Genomic DNA, 24178 nt, shown 5'->3' on the forward strand with positions numbered 1-24178 from the left:
AGTGGATATTTTTCCCGACTAAAGAGTCCAGCGCGACGTGCGAACATTTTTTCCCGCCAAAACAATACAAATGCGAGAACTGCGCATGCGTCAGAGCTGGTTTAAGCACTTGCAGAGAGACCACCTGTACGAATGACTTCGTCGTCAGATCCAGCCAGCTCTGACGCATGCGCACTTCTCGCATTCATATTGTTTTGGCGGGAAAAAAAGTTCTTCGTCGCGCTGGACTTTTTGGTCGGAAAAAATATCCACTTTACCTTTCAGAAACTTCGTCAAAGACGGTCTTTAATCTTACAAGACTTTGCCATTCAAAGCTTTGAGAATCTGAGAATGTCTCTATAGCCACCATGAATTGTTTTATTCCCTTCACCTTTCACCAGAGTCCTTTTTTGAACAAATCTTTTTGGGGTGACTAATTGGCTAGGAATTTGGCTGCGCGAGCTGATGGCTTAACTTAATCAATTTCAGGAGTCTGAATTCTCGACAGGTGCTTGAAAACTTGCATCAAAGTTGGTTCGGCGGTGGAATAAACTTTCGATCCTCGAGCGCCCTGCTCACTTGAAATAACTTGATGTAGGTAAAGTTTCGCGGCTGCCGGGGCATTCAGTTCAGATAACGACGACGCTCAACTTGTATCGGGCTTTGCCAGCAGATTATTACTTCAGACAACTACCACAAACTTTTGCAAAATCACGGAAAATGGTCGCGAAGCGAATGTTATTTCCAGCATCTATCTCAAGTTCGCTGATGATTCCCTTTTGGAACTGGTGCTTTGTTTATTTGTAAATATAGAAAACATTCCAGGACAGTTTTTGTCTCAACCTTGTTTTCCCCTTTTGCTATTGATTTTAAACAATTTTAAGTTAAATAGTTGGTCGTTGACAGTTTCTTAATTAATTTAGATGTTTTTATGGTATTTCACACCTTCTAGAGTTTTTAAAGAAAATTTACATTTTTAGCCTTTTATTATCTTGGAGAATTTTGAGATGTATGTCCTCAAGATAATTGAAAATTTTGTTCATTTACTAGTGACATTCTCAAAGCTTTGAATGGCAAAGTCTTGTAAGATTAAATACCGTCTTTGACGAAGTTTCTGAAAGGTAAAGTGGATATTTTTCCGACCAAAAAGTCTAGCGCGACGTGCGTAGCACAAGTACAACTTTTTTCCCGACAAAACTATATGAATGCGAGAAGTGCGCATGCGTCAGAGCTGGCTTGAACTGACAGGCGACTCTCTGCAAGTGCTCAAACCAGCTCTGACGCATGCGCAGGTCTCGCATTCATATTGTTTTGGCGGGAAAAAAGGTCGCACGTCGCGATGGACATTTTGGTCTAGAAAAATGTCCACTTTACCTAATTCGACCCTCAACAATCGATTGGCGTGCTCAGAAACTTCGTCAAAGATGGTCTTTAATTTCTATTTTCAAGATTACAATATTTTTCCAGTAGATATTTTTCAATTTCACCTCATATGAGCTAAAATTATCCCGGAAAATCTGAAGTGTGAAGTCCACCGGGGGCTAGGTTACGATTTGTGTTGGTTCCCGCCTGTCAGAAGTCAATATGGCGTCGAAGTAATGGATGCCAATCAGGAGACAGTCTACCGGCCAATCAGAAGCGTCGAAAAAGAGGCGTGTCGACCTAATAATTTCATTGCCGCGTATTTTGTTACATTTCCATTTGCCTGATGTGCCATCTAACGGTCGATTCGCCAATTACCGGGCTAATCACCTGTTAGTAAAGAGATAATAATAAAAATATCATTCATTTTCATGATAAATTTTCCGAGCCAATTTAATTTTACGTTTGTAACTTTCCCGCCGCACTTTACCAGACGCCATATCTGCACGTCGCGTTGATGCAGTCTGGGAAAATCAGTCTCTTTTGAGATAATATCGTGCTTTCATGAATAAAACGTTAAACTTTGTGGCTGTGCTAAAATATGCATAATTATACCGACTTCCAACAACTTGTCTATGTACTGGCATAAATTATTTAGCAATTTTTAAAATTGCCATACAAGTTAAACAAGGATCATAATCATAATAACCTATATTTCCCTCTTTTGTTTCCGTTCATCACTTCATCACATATTCCATATTTACACGTGACGTACGTACAGAATGAAAGCAATTCACGTTGCCACGTATAGAGAGAGCGAGCACGGGAAGGGCTTCTTTTTCCGGTGTGGGTCATTATTGCGCGACCGCGCATGTGGTGCGGCTCAATGCACATCATTAGTCGTACGAATGCGAAGCCATCTTTTCAAAGGGGCTCAATTTTCCGGCTCGGCAGCAGGCATATTATCCGGCCGCTGATTGCGCCGTTTCTTTGTCGCAGGTTCGCGGACATCCCCAGCCCCTGGTGGCAGGCGACCACCGTGCTGGTGGGCGTCGGCAGCGGCCTCTCGCTCCTGCTGGCCGTCACCGCGTGCGCCGCCTGCTGCATTTCCTACCTCATCCACGGCCGCATGGCCAAGATCGTCGGCTTCTTCCAGTTCCTCTCAGGTGAGAATAATTTCAAATTTTTTCTTCATTTGATAATGCGAAAAATGAAAGATTTCTCTCATTAATACGGCTTTTTACAGAAGTAAAATATTTTTTCAAAGGAAATACGCACGCAGCTAATATTTATGAGTAAAACCACGCAGGAGCAGAACCATTTTTTAATTTATTCTTGAATAATTTTAAGAGCCAAGCAACATTTTTCGAGATTATAAAATTTCAGCTAAAGCGTCTCGTACGTAACAGCAAAACCGTCATGCTACTTGACCAATTATTGTTTTCCTCTACGTGGTCTAGACGTGCTCTCGTAAAACAATCAAGGCTTTTTTCATAAGATCTTCCTTTCAGGGCTCTCTTGTCTACCACTGTTGTTTCTATATCAAATGAAAAAATTCACACCATGAAGTGGAACGCGCGTGGGAAACATTGATTATTTTTTTAGAGGAATTGAATTATCAATTGTAATTTATTTCTAACGAACTTCAAATGGGAAAGAGGCTAAAAATGTTCACTAGAAATAATCCATCAGTAAACGATTCTTAAATGACATCCAATCATTCAATTCACCACTTGCGAAAGCCTCTTAGTTTTTGAAGCCACGAATAGATGGCGCCAGCGGTTACTTTCGATTCTGCACTTCTGCTGCGTTTGAAGAATCGATCCATCTACTTTGCATTCTTTTGATTTGCTTAAAAAAAGGAAATTATATTTAGTACTGCGATACATCGAAATTTCCCTCCCTGTGTGAGTAGTTCTTGAGGTGTGTTGAGAGTGTGATAAACTTATAAACTATATAATGCGCGACACGTGACAACGTCGTTACAATTTTGTGTTTCGGTCGGTGGTTATGCAGTTCCTGCTTGTCACTTTTTGTCATTGTTCATGTATCTTTTAATTCAATCTGACTTATTGTGAGGCACCGGAGATCTTAATAAATTTATCCTAATCCGTATAGGCGTCCCAAATCTGGATCCTTATTCACTTTCTATTTGCTTGATAGAATTATTAAAACCTAACGGGACTGGTACAATGGAAATGTGGACATTTTAATTTACATAACTTAATTTGTATCTCTGTATTTATGTCACACAACTCGTTTCCGCCGCTTCCCAAGCCGGAGAAGATAGAGCGCTGGAGCGCTCCCCGCAACTTCATTTTTTTCCGTCACCTCTTTCTCTCTCTCATTCCCCTCCGGTATCTTTTTAATTCAGTCAGCTTATCCCACTCTTGTACACTTTCTCTTATACATGAATAAAAAACAGATAATTTGAATGCACAGTAGCAGGATTGAGACCTAAATCGCAACGGAAGTGTCTTAAAATCGAAAGTGTACATTGGCGCCATCTGTTAGCGGCTTCAAATGCTAAAGGATTTTTCAAAAATGCTGTGGTAAAAATTTATTTTAACTGTTTTTCACTTTTTACAAAGGTGTTACCAGTTGGTTTGGTTGGCTATAATATTGTGATTCTAAGATATGAAAAAGGTTCATGTTTTTTTGGGACAGTTAAAAAATCAGCCGTAACACATAGCTACGTTGTATAGCTTGACTTTGATAGACTTGACATTTATGATGAGAGTTTTTACGTTTCCCGAACTCTTCTGAAAACAAAAAATGAAACGGATAGAGTAAGAATTTGGGGAAGTAGTATTGAATTTTAGGAATTTTACGATGCCATTTTTAATAACAATTTCTTAATTTAATAATGTATATATGTATGTTCACTTTTGCTGTTGGCAGAGCTCAGAACAAATAATTAATGGACTAAAATCAACAAATCCAAAAATATCAACTTTGGCTTTGATATCGATTACTAAACAAAATCAATTTTCCTGTGTAACATAACGAAATTTGAGATGATATCCATCGTCCGTCGTTCTAGAATTGCGGTTATTGTAACACGAGAGGAGCCTTTATATTTTGCTCTTCAGCAGTATCCAAAAGATACACGACGAGCCGTGCGCAGCCTCCCATTACTTTCCCATGATGCAGCGACTAAATATATTCAAACGGGCCGGCTTTCCAATTTCCCTGGTGTGTTTTGGAAAACACGGCCGGCAATATTTGGCTCGCTACATATACCCGTTTATCTGGTTTCAAAAGGAGCATCGCTGCGAGAGCTCATGCACAAAGGGGACCAAATTTGAAAACTGATTGGCGCAATTTGCTGTTGCGCGCCGCGACGTTGCCGCCGGCCGCTTTTCCGTCCATAAAAACCCAATCTAGGCCAACAAAGGAGACCATCTGAGCCCTGCGAGTTGATCAACTGCAATTCAATTTGGCTTTGCCTCCAGCTCGCTCACTCGCTCGCTCCTCCGCCGGAATTTTTCCTCAGCTGCACATGCTGCCAACAGATAAACACCCTCCGCGTCGAGTGGATTGATGTGCTGCGAAACTTCGGAAAACCCTCAGGATCGGGTTGGGATGGAGCAGCAGCGCAAGCAATTTCCATGAGGAGATTACTTTACTTTGCAAACTATGCACTCTTTATTCCTAATCACTTTCAAGTGATTTTGCACCAAGTGGGATTCAATTAGAAGTTTGTTCAGACACGCAATCTAACCTGGATCTTAATTACTTTATAATTTTTACTACATGATACAGCTAGGAACTTTATAAGCCATCGAAAAATGCATAAACGTTGAAATGGAATAGGATTACGGATTAAATGACTGTGAAGGTGAAGCAGAATAAAAGACTTTAGAACTTTGTAGTTCAGTGTGACGTCAATTTCACCTCGCTTTCACTTGTATTTGCATTGATAGCCCTTTCTAGACGGGATGAAAATTTATTTTCCTTCAACATATTTTAAAGATCGTCTTTGATGACGTTTCTGAGCCCACCAATCGATTCTTGAGGGTCGAATTAGGTAAAGTAGATATTTTTTCCGACCAAAGAGAGCAGCGCGACGTGCGAACTTTTTTTCCCGCCAAAAACAATATGAATGCGAGAACTGCGCATGCGTCAGAGCTGGCTGGATCTGCCAAAGAAGTCATTCGCACAGGCGATCTCTCTTCAAGTGCTCAAACCAGCTCTGACGCATGCGCAGTTCTCGAATATATGTTCATATTGTTTTGGCGGGAAAAACAGTTCACACGTCGCGCTGGTCTCTTTGGTCTAAAAAATATCCACTTTACCTAATTCGACCCTCAAGAGTTGATTGGTGTGCTCACAAACTTCGCCAAAGACGGTCTTTAAGGTTGCGTAGCTAAATTAAATCTCGAGATAGAGTGAGAAAAAATCCAGGAAATAGAAATATAATTCGAAAAATCATTGGAAATGAGTGAAACGAAAAAAATTGATCCAGCATAGGTTTTTTTATTGAAATTTCGACCAATCCCAGTCGTCATTATAGCAAATCTGGTTTGGAACTTTACCTGAAAACTCGCTCACTCGCCGCTGGCAAATATGCGTTCGAGTTACTCGCCACCGCTGCACCCTGGTCACCCTTCCCCCGTTAAATTGTTTTTAATAGTCATTTTCATCGCAATTGGGTTGAGCCAATTTTGGGTAGACGCTGAAATTCGTGGATCGATGCGAATTTAAGATTAATTTTAGTCGTAAAAAAGAAATTTATGTTTTTTGCTCTTTTCCGGCCCCAAAATATTTTTTCTATAAGCTGAGCACGCTTGGAAAGAAAATAATTAAAAGTAAAAAAAGGAGAGAATTTTCATAAATACAATCGAAAGATAGACCCAAATATTTCACAACTAAGCACAGATGGAATTTTTAATAATTTTTATTACTGCGACGACGGTTGAAGATTTTTTGTTTTATAGTTTTTCCCAGCCAAACGTGTGTACAGGATTTTTATTCCTGACGTTCAGTGCACAAAGCAGCCCCTATGAATGGCACGTTTGAAATCTCTGGGACATTTTGCTTTTGATCGGCGAGAGGAAATCGCTTATTCGAGTACACGCACCGGCGAGGGCGACTCACGCGGATTAAAAGTCGCGAAGCAAAGTTTCAAAGGTACACTCATTTTCCGCTCGCTTTGGCGCGCAGCGACGAGCGCTTTGTGAGGAAAAAAGCAAGGGAGGAACGTGCCGCCGTCGCCGCCGCTTTGACACAAAAGATCTGGCGAGGGCGGAAAACAAACTGGGAAGAAAAGTACCCAACAGGCTGCCGCCGCTTTTTAATTAAAACTTGATCATTACCGCGTGGTGGCTGAATAACTGCAGGGCCGAGCGACCAAGTGCTGGCGTTGAATATTAATGCGCGCCGCCGAGGAGGAGCAAGGTGCACCCGGCCCGAAAGGGTTGCCAATTCGGCGCGCGGGGAGCTCGTGGAATTAACAAGAAGACGTGTGTCTGCGAGTACGGCTCTTTTGTTCTCTCGCTCTGCGCAAACCTTTCTTTCTTTCTAGAGGGAAAATAAAAAGTAAGAAAGAAAGAAAGCGCTGTATAGAGGAGAGTAAAGAAAAAGAATGCCCAAGCTGAAGAGCTCTGCGGCTGGCTTTTTTGTGCTCCCAAGGTTCTGCCAGAAGGCCTCTGCGTGCGAGTGTAAACAAGCAAGGGAGATTAAATTTTGGGAAATTTCAGGGACGTGCACAAAGACGTGCGGAGTAATGAATATGAAACAAAAGTGTGCACTGGGAGGTTATGAAATCTTATTTTTATCATTTTCATTGCGAAACATTCAAATTTGAAGAGTGTTTTCCATTAAAAGCCTGTTTTGCCGCACTTTCCTACTGTAGGGTGGATTAAGTCTATTTTATTGAGAGTATGCTATGGGAAATAGTTATATTTTTTGCTCGTAAAGACCTGGTAATTTATTTGTTTTAAAGTTTTCTCACGTTTTGGTACAGTTAACAAAATGAGCAGCATTGCAGACCACCACCAGGACGAAAATAAATGGTTCTGTTTTGTTTTGGAATTAAAGTAGAGCTTTATACAGGCCAACAATTAAGAACAGGGTTGCAAATAACACCCACATTTAAAAAAATGCAGTGGTAAATAACTTTTTTTTTCAATTTTTACCAGTCAGGCAATGTTTGCACCTCAGTTTTCAATAATTTTCTTATGATCTCGACTTGAAAAATTGTCAGAGATACGTTATTGGAGTAATTTGAAGCAGAAAAATGGCAATTTAAAAGAAAAATCTGCACAGAAGAGGAAATTTTGACCTCTCCGGCCGCAAATTTTACATTTTCACGAGGGAAATATGGAATAAATTCATTTCTTGCGCAAGAAATTCCTAAAAATTGAGTAGCAAAAACCAGTAGTGAAACAAACTGGGTGGTAATTTCAGATATTGTCAAATTGCTCGAAAAATGTAACGTTTTTTCCGTGATTTTTTCACTTAAAATCGGTCCCTCTCGTCGCTATCTATCCAATGGCGTGCAAATTATGAGCTAAATTGCCCTTCTGGCGGAATAACGATTTCCAATAAAGAGACAGATCTCGTCGCTTGATTAGCATGCAAAATATGGTGCCGATTTTTTGTTTAAATAACATCCTGGGAAATTTTTAGCTTTTTTACTAATTTTTAGATTAGTATTTCCAGTAAAGGTAAAAATACGTTTTTTTAAATTTTATTTCGCTGACAGCAAGAGTTTAGCTTGACAACAAACTAAACAACCGTCCAGGCTCGCTGACAAAAAATCTATATTCGCATTTATTTACCCTTTTAAAGAGTTTTGCGTCGGTTAAAAGTTAAAACGGTGTTGCGAGAAGGTCAAAAGCGCTCGTTAAAACTCTCACCCAAAGCGCTAGTCCGCACATTTCGGCGTCGACCGGCCTCTTTTATTTTTTCCTGGTTATGTGAATTCCTCTGCAATAACGCACGCAGCTGTGACAGGGCGAGAGAGATTTAACATTTTTAATGGTGGATCTCTGGGGCACGGCAATGTCGCATTGCGCCAATAAAAGACCACTCTCCAAGCGTGTGTGTGTGTGTGTGTGTGGATGTGCCGGTGCTGCGCATGTAATCGTCCTAAAGTGGTCAGGCAACGAATTTTTAATTATATTCACGTGTAAATAAAGCTAAAAGGGGGAGCAAACAGCACTCAAATGAGTTGGTGTTAACCATTTTATTCCGAAATTTTGCATTTTATTCAATTAATGTTCACCAATAAAATGATATAATTGGGGAAATCGGCTCCAGTTAAAAATTTTTATGATAATAATTCATGGGAGAATAAAATTCGTGTTCATTTGGGTACATAGCTGATCTCCTCTGTTTGGGTGGTTTTACGGGGAAGCCAATCAGAGGCGTTCGCCAATAAGTCCCTCCAGCGAGATTATGAAAAAAATGACATTTTACGATTTCTTGACTTCTTTGCGCCACCAAATCTCGGGTTCTAACCATCAGAATTGCAAAAACTACCCACCGTTAGACTCGTCTTAACCTCTACTGACCAGCTGAAGTGTTTATGGGGTGCTTACCCCCTTCCCCTTTCAACCCCATCGCTACAATTTTGATAATAAATGTTTTTTGCATACTTCCTCTGGGAATTAAAATATTTTTAACTATCTAAAACTACTTCTAAATTACCACCCCGTTCTATTTTACATACTGTAACTTGAAAAATATTTTTAAATTAATGCAAATTAATTAATAAAAAATGCAGAGCTTTAAACTGTTTTAATTTTTTCGAGGGGGTTGAATAATAGCAACTTATTGTTAGGGGTGGAGGGTGAGCGCCTCTAACCCCTTCAGCTGGTCAGGAGAGGTCCAGTTGAGTCCAACGGTGGGTAGTTTGTGCAATTCTGATGGTTAGAACCCGAGATTTGGAGTTGCATAAATTTAACAAAATTTGAAAAATTCCTTTTTTTTCGAATTTTAAAGTGAAATATCTTGAAAACAAAAACTCTATCATAATTAAATTTTCTGCAATGTCCACACTTGTCGTGGGACACTTTTTAAGCACATTTTGTAAATTTTCTGGAAGAGAATATTAAATTTTAATGATTTTTAAAATAATATTTACATCCTGATTCTCAATGAATTTTGTAAGTAAATATAAAATATGCTTACGTAATAATAAATTTATCATCAAATGGCGACAAAATGCGAAACCTTTTTAAAAAGAATGCACGTGCTTTTTCTCTCTCTTTCATAAAAATCGTGTTTACATCATAATTCATATTCCAAATGGACGCTAAGTGCAATATCTCGTCGTCGGCTGGAACGAGAATTACTACACCCTTTTAGATACAATTTTCCAACCCTTCATTTCCTGGATGACGCGCGCCGTTCTCACTCGCTCGTGACGGCGGCTAAAAAATCGCCAGCAGCTGCGCGCGCGAAATGCTTTTAAAACAATAGCTGCTCCGCTCGGGCTCTTCGCAGATTTTCTCATTTCGTCGCGCTGTTGAATCTCCGCGCCGGCTGCTTTTTGGCACAAAGCGTTCGTTCTCACACGCTTTTGCGAAAGTAAAGTCACGCAATTGATTGTGCGCGCCCACGGGAATTGCCACGTCTGCTCGTCTCACTCGCCAACTCAGCCGGCGCTGCAATTAGACGGATTAGCATAAATGCGGCGGAGGAAAAACGACGACTGTGCCGCGCTTCTCATGCATTTCACCACCCGCGCACACCGAACGAACAACCAATCTCGACTGCTTTTTGCTCCATTTCCTCTCGAAACTCATTCTCACTCTCAGCTTCACACATTCCGTGATTAAATTGTCAGCTGTTCCACTTACAATTAAAACCAAAATTTCAAGGCAATTTGTTCTAAACCAATTATTTTTATTTAATTATCTTTCTAATTACGTGGTAAGCAATGAATCTGTCTTTTTGTAAATCAAAATAAATTTTCTTTGTGTTATGTGGAGTCTCTGATAGCCATAAGGGTCGGAGTTACCTCTGAAAATCATGGAAATTATCAAAATGAATTTTTTTTCTGAGTTCATTCTCAAATAAATTCACTTAATTTTGGGTATTTTTATTTTTCGCAAAATTTTTAAAGGTTCTCTAACGAACGGCCAGTTGAAATTTTGAAACGAATTTTGTGCGAAAATATAAATTTGAGTAAAATTTGCTCAGTAAGAAAAAATGGAAATTTAATCAGCTTTCTGAAAATAAGAAGTTTTTGACGCTTCTGTGAATTTTAATGAGACCAAACACAGACCTCTTTCTAAAATCTGCAATTTTTGAAAAAATAAAAACAACTCTCAAGACTCCAAAGAACTATTTTTAATCTTCTTACTATTAAATTTTCATAATTTTTCTCACCCCGGAATCAATTATTTTTTCCTTTGCTCAAATAACTGTTAAAATTCGAAAAATTGGATTTTGGGGCACTTTTGGTCAGAAGTAAATGACAAAAATTGGTCGGTTATGGTTAGCTTTTCATGCAATATCAGTTTTTGAAGTAAAAAATCACTATCATGTCAATGAATCGCTGTTGGTTGCTCTGCGCAGTGTTTTCGGCCAACGGGCCTTCTTCTTCAGGGTGGTAAAACCGTGGAACGACCTGCAATCTAAGAGCCCAAGGACGATTTCGTCGCCGAATTTCCCTCCCTGTGAAAGAAGCACTTTAATCTTGTGGCTGGTGTACAGTGATTTGTGAATTAAATTTTGGCGGCGAGAGATTTCCCTTGCAATTAATCGATTTTGAATTATTTTCCTAGCCTTTGTTTTCATTTCTTGCTATAATAATATTTTACTATGTATTTTATATATGGATATATGGCAAGAATAAACAAATATATATCAATGTTATCTAATATATTTTAAAGGTCTTGTTGTGTTGAGCTACAAGGTCAGTTTTATTTAGTGGCAAATTAAATTTAAATGGGAACAAATTTCAAATTTTAAAACAAACAACTAGTAATTTTTCTGTATGGTTAATTTATCTGTCCTCATCATGAAAAACTGATTAAATTAAATTTAAAAACTGGATTTTTGTGTAATAATAAATCTTTTGTTCAATTGTCGTTGCAAATTCCTGCAAAGGGAAAACACCAGTTTAAAAACGCTCGCGTTTGCATTTTTCAGAGTCTTTTATGGGATCAGAAATGGTTTATCTACCAAGTAATAAAACGCGAAAGTGCTTAACTTGCAAAAGTAGAAATGCTCATTTTTGTAGGCCAGTCCCCTCAGCCATAAAGCAAAAGATAAATCTCGCTGGAGCGCAAATGAAAATTTAGATAGAATTTTTAAATTTGCATCTATTTTTGAATAGTTTGAATTCCCGAGCCAGAGTCGCGTTCGATTGAACGGTTTCTGCTCCATTTCTCGCGAGCTGGCGCTGCTAATGTGATTGAACTTTGAGGTCACCCGCGGTGTGTTGTATTTGCGCCTCGATAGCACATACACGACAGCATCACTTCAGCTGCTTTGCAAACAGAACTTTTGCCGATCGAGCTGCAGTTGTGCGCGCGGAAAAGGATGTCGGGTCTGCATGGGCTCGATTTACTGGCGAGCACACCACTGCAGCAAAACGTGCAAACTTTCGTGGGAAATACTGCTCGATGGCGGATCGCGGTCTCCTGGGGCTCTCGATAGTGGCAAAGCACATACTCTAAAAGGTCTATAAAGTGATTCTTAAACGAGTATAGCTGCATTCAATTCACAATCAGTAAAATGAAGATCGTATAGAGGATGTTGTGTGCCGATCATGTTCATTTTTTACTCCTATTTAGTATGTCAAATGCTTGTAATAAAGAAAGAACTCTCGTGGTGCTTGGTGCTTGGAAGTTGATTGAATTCTAAAATATTTTACGTCACGTAGTTCAGATTTTAAAAATTACGTCATAAATTTGAACCCAACTTTATTTGCTGAATTTAACTAACAGCAATAATTTGACTTCTAAAAGGCCAAAAAATCTTACTTATAAAATCGCCTGGATTGCGGATAAAAATCTACAGTTGTTTAAATTGTTTTTAAATCTTGATTTTTTTAGCTTTTGAAAAAAATTGAGCCCTTTTCTCTTTTTTAAAATGGATTGCTACGGAGTGAAAGTTGAAAATTATTTGAATTCTTGATGAAATGAGCAGCTAATAGATAAATAATTTGTTTTAATCAAAAAAGGACTTTCCTATATTAAAAATTCGAATTTTCTCCAAAATTTCCAGCGCCTTTGACCACATTTTCTTGGCAGATTGCGATTCCTCTCGTCGAGGCCTGTCCAACAGTGGACGAAACCTTTTAGAGAAACTCTTTGTTGTGAAATAAAATAGGATTTCAAGTAAGGAGACACTCCTCGCCATTTTAAAAGAATTTTAGCCTTGCAGCCATTTTTCTCAAAAATTCAGTGCTAAGATTAGGTCAATTACGGCTTCAACTAAATCGTAATGATGATTTCAAGCATTGGCAACAAGAATTTTGCAGCATCAATCCTCTATAAAGAAACGCTGTATTTTTTATTTATTTTTGAAACAATCTTGCAACAATTAAACTCTACAATTACCAGTCCCCTCTTATCTACAAAATTTCCTTCATTGTTTGAACATCTTTTCAACGAGATTCATCCTAGGGCTCATGGCTTTTGACCTACAATCTCATTGTAACGGAATCAATATTTCGATAGATAAAATAGTAACTTCGGCTATTACTCTGGCTGGACACCATTTAAAGAGGAATGATATTGCAAAAGCCTGGAAAATGCTTGTTGCCAATGCATAAACTCGTCCCTTAGGATTCAGTGAAAGCCTAAATTGACCCAAGAAGGTCTCCTTACTTGAAATCCGATTTAATTTCAAAACCAAGAGTTTCCCCAATAAGTGGCATACACAATTGGACAGATCTCGACGAGAGGAATCGGAATTTGCCAAGAAAATATGTTCAATCACTCGAAATTTTAGAGAAAATTGGCAAAATTTGAATTTTTACTGTAGGAAGGTCCTTTTTTACTATTACAAATGCTCATCAATCAATGTTTAATGGTATCCAACAGTTCAAATAATTTTCAATTGTTGGCCTGTATCACTCCACTTTAAAATACAATATTTTTGCATCTTTTTCCTTAGATTTACATTAATATTTATTGAATTAAGGCTTAAATTTCATATAGTGGCTACATAAAAATAAAAGAGCAAGGAAAAGGAGAGACCACAACATGTGCTTTTCTTTTGCTGAAATGGCTGTCGTTATATTATGGTCTAGTTTTGGTCCAGACGACGGTGGTGTTTTCAGCAAACGACGTAAGCGGCCACCAACGCGTGGGTCGAGCTCCGAATTGTCATTGTCATTTAGAGTCCAGCTTACACAATACTGTCATGTCGCTAATCCGAGGCTAATTCCGGTCGTGTGGGTGTTTGTGTGTTGCAGCTGTGCTGATCGCGGTCGGCGTGGCGCTTTACCCGCTCGGCTGGGACAACATCGAGGTGCAGCAGGCGTGCGGCGGCCAATCCAAGCCCTACCAACTCGGTGAGCCAACTAATTAATTAATCGGCCGTATGCGCCTTGCTTCTTACCAGCCCATTACCAGCCCGAAATGAACCCTTGTTCGCGCGGCTGTGCCTGCCTGCAGATTATTGCACGCTGCTTCTGTTTGTTTTGGTTCACGCCGGCCGGCCTGCCAGCAATTATTGTTCTGTTTGCGCGCAGAGGTGAAAGTTCGGCTCGATTCATCGTGTCTCTCCATTATGGGGAAGTGAAAAGTTGTTTTATGCGAGCGCCGTCTGCCCCTTTTGATATATAAGAGTCGTTTGTCTCGCACGCTTGCAAATGACTGAATTATATATTAGGAAAAGAGCAGGGTTCAAAATTCTGAACGGAAAAAAGACACTTTCAATTAGAGTCTGTATAAAAGTATCAGGAACGGATGAAAAAGAGCGACTGCGTCAACGTGCTTTCCAAATAAATAATGTCGATCTGTGCGAGCAGAAATCAAAATGCTATTGAATTAAAATAATATGATTCAATTTTTTACATGCAAATAAATTGCAATTTAAATTTGGGACTCTGCATGTCACCCTGTTTGTTTTGATTAAAATGTTTTGCAGCCATATATAATTTTGATTTGTTTTTTTCAGATCCAATCAGCGTAAATTAATTCATGTATGTAATGCAAAATATATCACAATTTTGTCAAAACCTCGCTTCTTTACCACATTTTTTGTTTGCCCGTTTTAAAGCGGCAAACGCCAACAGACGCAACATAACTTTTGAATTGTTTTTTCCTCACATAAACCTGTAGGGGAAATTTAATTTTTGGAGAACGAAACACGAAATGATTCAGATAACAATTTGTCTCATTTCAAAGGCCTCATATTCATTTTTTCTAATGATGTTGTACACATTTAGTGATAAAAGAACGCCCGAATTTTTATTCATCACATTTAAAAGCGTCTGAATAAACTGCTAAAACATTTCAAACCTGATTTGGAACTGGCTTAATTAAATTAAAATTAAAAAAGCAGTAATGTTTCTGTTTGCAAATTATATTTATTTGAAAAAACATTACAAGTCCAGCAAACTCAGGCCGAATTTTCGGCTGGTGCTCGCTAAGCTGCAGCTACTTAACAAAAATAAAAGTGCAAAAATCAAGCTTTCCAAAGTTTATTTTTCGTCCAATGGAGTATTCGCTTTTAAAAATTGACGTGTTTTCAACGAAAATCAGCACTTTTATCCTCGTACCAGCATGCAATTAAAAAAAACTTGTACAGCAAGCACCATCATATTTCAGTTCTTTTTCAATAGTCAGTGGATATTTTTACAATATCAGAAAATCTGCTGATTCCAGTGGTGAAAATTCTATCCTAGTTTGAAAAAGGATATTAAATAGCTACATATTATGAATATATTATTCATTAACCAGTTTTAAAATACTTTAACACTTGGACTAGTTTGACCCACAAAGGCATGAGCTTTGCATTCAGTTTGGTTTCTAATGTTCACAAAAGAATTGACTTAAGGAAAAATACAAACATCTGTATTTGGAAACGTTTTAAAAGAGTTAGAAAGGAGGAATTTTCAAGGTTCGCATAAAAACCCGCATTTTTCCTGCTGAAAATACAGTTTTTTCAAGTTTTTGCGTAATTTTTCCGAAACACATGCACTTTAAATGAAGATCAAAAATTCTAATGATGGAAAACCAAAAAAGGGATTTTTACAAAATTAGTATATAAGCCACTGGTTTCACCAAATGACCAGAAGTTCTTACACTAATCGTGATTTTTCAAAATTTATTACTTTTGGCGTGGAATGCAATCTTTTCGGGGTTAAATTCTAAAAACTGCGGAAAACCCCAAAACTGGTCGTTTTTTCTAGCCGGTTGTTTGCCCAAAAAAACTAGAGTTGCATTTTTACGCATTGCAAAGTTGGCGAATCCTGGTAATTTTCCTTGAAAACCATCCAAATTTTACCGATTCTTGGTTTTCTTCGCTAATTAATTAGCCCGATTGATTTGTCTCTTCTCATCGATGTGTCACGCCCCCGCTTCGTCACCTTCGTCGCCACCGCCGCCGGTACGAGGGCATGTTTTCTGAATGCCTAATAAACACACACAGAGAGCCCTCGAATTCAATTTACAACCCGCACGCCGGGGTATAATTAGCTGATTACATTTGCACGCTGGATGTATTCGCTCTGGTTTGCATGTGCTCACGTCGTTACGGCACCGACAGGCAAATTATTATCCTTGCTCGCGCGGTATATGCATTATGAACGCAGGAATTGTAATTAGAGATACTGCGAGCGCGCGCGGATGCAGGCGGAGAGCTACGCTGATGTGGATGTGTGTGTTATTACGCGCTGGAGAGACGGTGCGCTTTGTCATGGAAAACGTATTTTTCGCTTAATCAGCTTACACAGCCCTAATGAACGCGCCGAGCAGCTCGCTCAGGATATCGAATTCCAATTGAAATTAATATAAAGGCCTTTCGATGTAATTAATTCCTGCGAGATATTTGTTGCTTTATGAGTAATTTTACCTCTGACAAGTCAGGTAAAATGTTTCGAATGATTTTAATGACGCGATTCGGATTCACGTTTCAAGAGAGCAAAATAATACAGTTTCCTGATTTTAAAACTGGTCAAAAACCAACAGAATTCACTAGTTGTGTAAGCCCTTAGTGTGAAACCGCCAACAGATGGCGCCACCGTATACTTTCGTAATACATTTAATTTTAAGGCACTTCCGATGCGATTTCAGACTCAATCTAGCTACTGTGCATTCTTCACTTAATATACTTTCTTTTGACGTGCTGAAAACCAAAATCAGTCCAGCCATTCACTGTGGAAACGTTGGAAAAAATTTTATATTTCAAAAAATAGTTTTTCATGATTCTACGGCGATTGGCCAAACCGATTTTTGTTTTCAGCACGTCAAAAGAAAACAAATTAAGTGAAGAATGCATAGTGGCAGGATTGAGTGTGAAATCGCAGCGGAAGTGCCTTACAATTAAATTTATTACGAGAGTTTACGGTGGCGCCATCTGTTGGTAACTTCAAACAACTGGTGTATTTGCTAAAATCAAGAACGAAATCACGACTCATCTGTTAAATTTTTATTTTCATTTGAACCTGACAATATTATCGCTATAAAATATTTTAAAAAAAATTAAATAAGTTGTTCTGATCCTAAAGATTTATGTTTTGCACCCATCAGAGATAAAAAATTTAGAAAAAACTTATATTTGAAGAAAGACTAGAAAAGAAATGAAAAGAATGCTTATGTTTAAATTCATTTTTCGTTCCAAAATGTATTTTTACTGTCTTAGAAATTAAAAATACCACTTTTTTAGCTCTGAAATCGAATAAATTAGCCAAAAACTGACTGAAAACGGTATTACAGTTATATTAGGTTCAAAAGTATCGATTTTCGAGTCCAATTCCGGGCAAAAACAAAACTGGTCTAAATTCGCTTCTAACTTAAATAGGTTCAGCAGTTGTTGGAATTAAGAAACGACAAAATTGTAATACGAACCGTGTTGTGTTTAACACACCAAATAATATTGGCAGAATAATTCGAAAGCGGACTGAGAATTGCCTTGAAATTTAAAACTAAAAGGGACGCCATCATTCTTCAAACATCAAAGATTCTCGCAAACAGTCTGTTAATATTAATAGACCAAAAGAAAAACAATTTTTCCTCTCTAAAACATGGTATCAACTTAAAATAAATTTCCCCGACAAAATGAAACCCTCTTTTTGAAGTTGGGGGTTAGATCAGCGCGCGCATTTGATCTCTTTAGGCGGAAAGAGCGGCGCGCCGTAAAAGGGATTAGCGCGGGCGGCATTTCGCAGGACCTAATCCTCTTCGTCGGGTGCTCAAAAATGCAAAAAGCCGCATTTTATCCGCGTGGAAACGAGAATTGATGGGGAAAAGCCCGCAGAGAGAGGAGGCGTAAAAAAGCCAAAGTGCGGAGGAATATTCGGGCGCTAATTAACTTATCCGAGAGCTGTGTGCGTTGCGACACGACGACGACGACGCAAAATCTCTCGGGAGCGCAGACGAACGAACACTGAATAAAGGTGCAAAAAGATTCCTTTGTGAGCGCGCGCAGAGAGAAAATTTCATTTAGGAATCATGTCGCAACAGATGAGAAATTTATCCGCTTTTAATGTGATTTCAAAGCCCAAAAGACCAGAAACGAGCTACCTTGAACTTTGAAATGAAAAAGAGCAGCCATTCATATGCCATTTCCGTTTATATTCTTTTCCGCGGCAATAAATTCAGCCCTTAAGAGTAATTTTTGTCCGAAAGACTAAATTTATGGCATCTTGAATCTGTGTTTCGCGTTTTTGCCGCTTCGCGGGACGTTATCTACTATTCGGGGAAGAAAAATTGCACCTCGAGGACATAAAGAGTTTTTACGGTATTATTATGGTGGCGCGCAAGGGGCATCAAAAGACGACAAAAGGCACGATGGACAAAAACTCATTTTATCAGCACGCACGCAGGCTTCTTCTTCCGGAAGACGAAATTTCCTCTTTCTCTGAATATTTGGAACTGGAGACGCTTTGAAGAAGTAAAAGGATCAGGTGCAGCTCCAAATTTACGACGTGGGTCTTAACTGTTATTGTGTATTTCCCAAGAAGTCCGACATGGGCATCGTAAAAATGAGAGAGCATTCGGGATTCAGTGAGCGTTGATGTCAAAACACTTTTCTGCTGCTCCATGCCAACCCTAGAGGCCAATTTATTTTTTTAGTATTTGTTCAAGAAAGAAAAGGCAGTTTTTATATTCAATTACAAGCTGAAATGTAAAATGCTTTAGACCGTCGACTTTTTTCTGAGCTTCTAAACCTCACGGAAACATCATATTACAATTGTAAAAACAACATGTAAAAATTGCCTAACACTGTCTAAATTGTAATAAAGAGAAAATTTTGGTCTTTTTGTGTGAAAATTTTTCCCAAGTCCACGTGGAAATTTCGTCTTAAAATAATTTCTATTTATTTCTGGTTCGAAACATTTTTTTTTCGATTTATTGACACTTTGATTTTAATTATTTGGGATGAGTTAATGAAGTATTTAAAAAAATCAGTATTAATAAATTAAAAATGGCTTATGGCCATGATAAAAATTCACAACATGTTCAAAACAAAACAAATAATGCTGCTGGAACCATAAAATCATAATCTCCACTCTAAATTGAAGTCTGTTAAACCATTAATGATATTGGAAAGTTTCTTCCTATCTTTGTTTGAATATTTTTTCTATTTTTCCTGAAAATGACAAAAATCCGTTTTCGCACAAATAAATGTTGAGTTTTAACTGCAAATCCATGATTTTATTCCACTGGTGTTCGTGAAACATTTTCACTGAATTTTTCATTTCCGTCATTTCAATTCAGAGCAGCCGTTGACATGTTCAAACACGTTTTATGCAAGTGCTGGTTTGCCGTCGCAGTCAGCAGATGATCAAATAAATTATCATTCTGGCCGCGTGCACACCACACGCCCCCGCGGCGCAGCGTTATGCAAATTTACGACTGCAAATCCAATCCACGCACGGGAAATTATTATTGCTGCGGTTGTTATGTGTGCTGAAAACGTAATGCGCCGAGAACACGTGTATGTTCGCATGTTGTGAGTTGTGAGTTGCCAAAGTGGTATACAAAACAAGCTGCCTCTGGAGAATGAGTATATAACCTGCTTTAGAATCGGATATATTTTTTTCTGACTCGCACAAATGGAAAGCATTCAGCCGAAAATTGGAAAGCTGGAACCAAACAAATTGATTTTGGTCTTTTAAAAACTCTTGTAAATAAAGGAACAAAATTCATGAGCAGAAATCAATAGATTTTGCGTAGCTTTTTTCAAATCGTGTGTGCATTTTAGATTTGGTAAATTTAGTCAGTTTTAAACACCGAGCGCCAGGTTGCGATCTGTGTTGGTTCCCGCCGGTCAGAAGTCAATATGGCGTCGAAATAATGGATGCCAATCAGGAGACAGTCCAGCGGCCAATAAGAAGCGTCGAAAAAGAGGCGTGCCAACCTAATGATTTCATTCCCGCGTATTTTGTTACGTTTCCATTAGCCTGATGTGCCATCTAACGGTCGATTCGCCGATTACCGGGCTAATCAGCTGTTAGTAAAGAAATAACAATAGAAATATTCATTGTGCTGAAGGTGTTTTCACGGTAAATTAATTTATTAGACCTTTTCCAAGCGAATTTCATTTTAAATTTTGTAACTTTCCCGCCGTAATCTACCAAACGCAATCTCTGCGCGGTTTTAAAATGTTTTCTGTGTGATTTCGTTGCCAAAAATGTCACAATAACATTGGAAGTAATTCTTTTACATGGTTTGAAACAACTGGAAATGGGCTTTAAGGTCAAATTCAGTTGGTTTCAATGTTGAATTCGGAATATTTTAGATGGATTTCTCATGATATTAAACTGTTAACTACGCTCTTTTTAGAGTTGAGCAAGTGACATGGCTCAATATAATAAAAAATGTGTTTATAAGGAGTATTTTCTTTTTAAATAATCATTGAAGCTCAAATATATTTGTCAGACTCTGTGGCTGACCATAGTAAACCTTTTTAAAAGAATCCTACACGTGTTTATCTCGTAAAAACACTTCATTATTTTTGGTTATTATTTGTCTGGCTTTAAAGCGATTTAGATGGCACCAGGTATGACTCACAAAGTCATAAAATTGTGGATTTGCTGTCTAAGAATAAATCAGACCTTCAGAGAAAAATTCAATCCTGGCATCGTGATAATAGTTAAAATAACGGAGAGAGCGTTTTTAAATGAAAAGCGCCATCATAAAAAAATAATAATAACGGCATGTCATGTGTGATTAATGATTTGCACGGGCGACTTGTTTGATAAAGCCAAATGGAAATAACAAACAAACCTGTTGTTGTTGTTTTGATCAAACCGTCACAGTGTTAGTCTTTTTACAATTTTAAATTTGGCATTCGCATGAACAAAATTTTGATAGGAAAATTATAGGTTGATTATGCTTTATGAAATTCTGAACTTGGAAAATTTCTCCATCCAACCATAAATTTCCTGTTTACAACATTAAAAATTCAAAACATTATTTAAATACAGGTCTGGGAGGAATCAACTTGTTCTCAAAGTAAATTTGCTGTAGAAAAACATGTTGTTTTGGTATCCCAATATACCTTTCTGGCAAAAGCAAACAATGCAAAGAGGAAAACCACTTCTTCTCCTTTCATTTCGTTTTTCAATTAACATTGACGCACCGGGCGGGCTTTAATTAACATTGTTTGTTGAAGGCTTGTGGAGAGAAAGCGAGCACTAATTACCCTTTCGCAGGTAAACAAATGCTGCGAATTAGCGGCGTGGCAGCAGCGGCAATTTGTCCGTTGGAAACTGGAAATGAGCTTGATTGCCCTACTCTGCTGCGATGCCGCGAACTCAATTTGCATACTGTGCTTTGCTCGGACAGCCCGGCGGAATCGCAGCTTTTCAGCTGCAGGCCGCGAGATAAATTCAAATTATGATTATTTTTATCTCGGCACTCACTCGAACGCAGGCGGGCGAAAAGACCATAAATTTGCAGCAAAGCCGCGCGGTGTCGGTGGTGGAGAAAGAAAAGCTTTATAATCGGCTGGCGGACGGTTTGAAATGTGTTTCTCGGCGGGAACAAGTCCATATTCGCCCGGCCTTTTATCGCCCTTTCCGCCTCCTCTGTTTTATCGCGGGCCGAACAGAAAAAGCGAGAGTTCAATATTGTTGGTGCCCACCGTGGAGCTGAAAAACGCTCTCGTTTACAGCTTCCCGCAGAGTCGATGGGGGAATTATTTCATCTTTCCTCTCTCAGAAAGCCACTGCCACTTTTTACGCGCACAATTCACCCTTTTGCCCGCGAACCGCAATTTATTTTACATTGTTCGCTTTTTCAGTGGATTTTTCAGGCGTAAAATCGTTTTGCGGAATAAATTTAAAACAGGATGAAACTTTTATATGTACGTCCTTAATTTTACAACTCAATCATGGACCTAATTTTTCATTTTATTTCTGTATGTTTTAGAATTTAATTTTATTAAGTATTAAATTTTAAAGTCTGGAAATTTTTCTCCCCTGGAATAGAGTTTTGGCTTCTACCTGATTTTAAGAACATGGAAATATTTCAATAGTGCAAATAAAAGAAAAAACCGTCTTAATAAGAAGAATTTATACAATTCACCAGTTGCATAAACCCTAAGTGTTCGAAGCCGCCAACAGATGGCGCCACCGTAGACTTTCGCTTTAAAGGCACTTCCGCTGCGATTTCAGACTCAATCTAGCTACTGTGCATTCTTCAATTAATTTGCTAATTTTTGACGTGCTGAAAACCAAAATCGGTTCAGCCAATCGCCGTAGAATATGAAAAACTATTTTTTGAAATAAAAAAATCTTTACAAACGTTTCTACGGCGAATGGCTGAACCGATTTTGGTTTTCAGCACGTCAAAAATTAGCAAATTAATTGAAGAATGCACAGTAGCTAGATTGAGTCTGAAATCGCAGCCTTGAAACCACCTTTTGACAACGAAAACCTGCATTATTTGTTCATTTTATTTATTTTTAACAACATTTATTTGGCATCAAATGTCAGAACTTCCAATTTGATTTGCGCCAGTAATTTTTTGGTATTTGTAAATAAAATTCATGAAAGACCAAACAGAATGAGGTTTTTTGACGTGAACTTTGAGCAGTGTATCTTATTTTTTTGAATTTACCAAGCCACCTGCTGAATCGAGCAAAATATCGTCAGTCAAGTGCCCATTTTGCTCATGTAAAACCGTCTAAATCTGTCTAAATTGGCCAAAAACCTTTTATAAGGAGCCGTATTTTTCTTGAAATAGAAAAAACATCGTAAACTCTCAACCTTTCTCGTCAGGCTTTCGTATTGAAGGGAATATCTGTCAAACATTTTGTTGCCAGTCGCTAAGAAATCAATTTTTCTCTTCAAAAATCAAAGGAAATGAGGGGAATTGAATAGAGGAGAATGTAACAAATGCGAGCAAATTTAAGACATGTTGTTGGAAAAACAAAATCATATTGAATTTTTCTCTTGTCGATAAAGTGATATCTTATTCAAGAAATCCTATCCGATTTTACTAAAAATACAAATATTTGCGCTGTGAAAGTTAAAATCCCTGAAGATTCCTTATATTACTTCTTTCTCTGGCAATAACCCAGAGGAAAAAAGTTTCACCACAAGCTTTTGAAGTGGTTGAAATCAGTGGCGACTCGAAGCCGACTTTGTCTTGCCTCCCTCCTTTGAGACGGGTGCAAACAGAATTCCAAGAAGGCAAATATACTGACGCCCGGCCTGCTTGGAAATTTATCGCCGAGACCGGAAAAGCGTCACCGAGGAATTTTTAATAACGCTCCAATGGCGACGAGAGAGAAAGAGAGAAAGAATTATTCTCGTGCTCGCGCTGACGAGCACTGCTGCAAAGGGAAATATTTATTAAGAAGCCTCTGAAAGGATGAAAAATCGGTCTTTGATGTCGCTGCGCCAGCTTGCAAGTTTCATTTCGCGATTTGTTCGCAAAAATCCACTGAACCGAGCTGCTCAGAAAATTGAAATTCTCGGGTCAAAAAGCTGTGTGTGTGGGCGCCGGTTGTTTAGTTATGCAACGCGCTGTGCATCCTGGTCGAGCGGGTTGCAGCAATTTGATTACCAGGGGCCGTCCCCCCTGGAGATGCGCACTACAGGAGCAATAATTTATTTTTTCTCCGCTCCCGTTGCTGAACGCGCGCGTGACTGGAAAAACAATTTTCCGCTTGAAATTTCCCGCCAGTAGTTGTTCTCTCGTTTCGCAAAACGACTCGGGATAAGCCTTTGGAGACTCGAACGGGATTTTGAAGCTATGGCAGTGGATGCAGGTAAGCGGTTTTATTCCGCAGGGCAACCCTTCTAAACTTGCTCGTAAAATCTGATAAAATAATATATTAATATTTCACCAAGAGCCCACGGCATGCCGTGAGGAAGGCGTACTGAACAGATTATAATTATTTTGGCTCATGTGGGAGTGGGAGCGAAGTTATTCTTGCATTAAGAGGCTGGATGAGGAATTAATTCACCTATAACTAAGCCAAATCCTGTTTTCTGTGTTTTCTGATTTATTTAATATGATAAATAACTGGATTTTTTGGTAAGAAATCAGCAGCGGGGGCCAGATGTGCGATAAAATTGGTTCGCACTGCGCAGATCCAAGATGGCGTCTGAACGTGGGAAACAAAAAGCTCTCTTTGGATTCCCGTACGAGTGTCAAGAGTTTGTTTTTACGATCCAAAAGACACAATTAGTACAATTAATGCAAATCATGTCACAATATTGACCAAAACTTGGTTCTTTACAGAG

At 38.6% G+C, this 24178-nt stretch overlaps 1 protein-coding gene across 1 annotated transcript in view; it reads left to right on the plus strand.

Annotated features, from left to right (window-relative positions):
• The window catches only part of LOC135945797 (LHFPL tetraspan subfamily member 1 protein-like), a 72537-nt gene that overhangs the window by 39874 nt on the left and 8485 nt on the right, over positions 1–24178 (plus strand). Inside the window, exons 3-4 of the mRNA XM_065493676.1 lie at positions 2341–2507; positions 13724–13822. Coding sequence (XP_065349748.1) covers positions 2341–2507; positions 13724–13822 — 266 coding nt within the window. The remainder of the gene's footprint in view (positions 1–2340; positions 2508–13723; positions 13823–24178) is intronic.

The sequence above is a fragment of the Cloeon dipterum genome, chromosome X (assembly GCF_949628265.1).
Source record: "Cloeon dipterum chromosome X, ieCloDipt1.1, whole genome shotgun sequence".
NCBI classification, from domain to species: domain Eukaryota; kingdom Metazoa; phylum Arthropoda; class Insecta; order Ephemeroptera; family Baetidae; genus Cloeon; species Cloeon dipterum.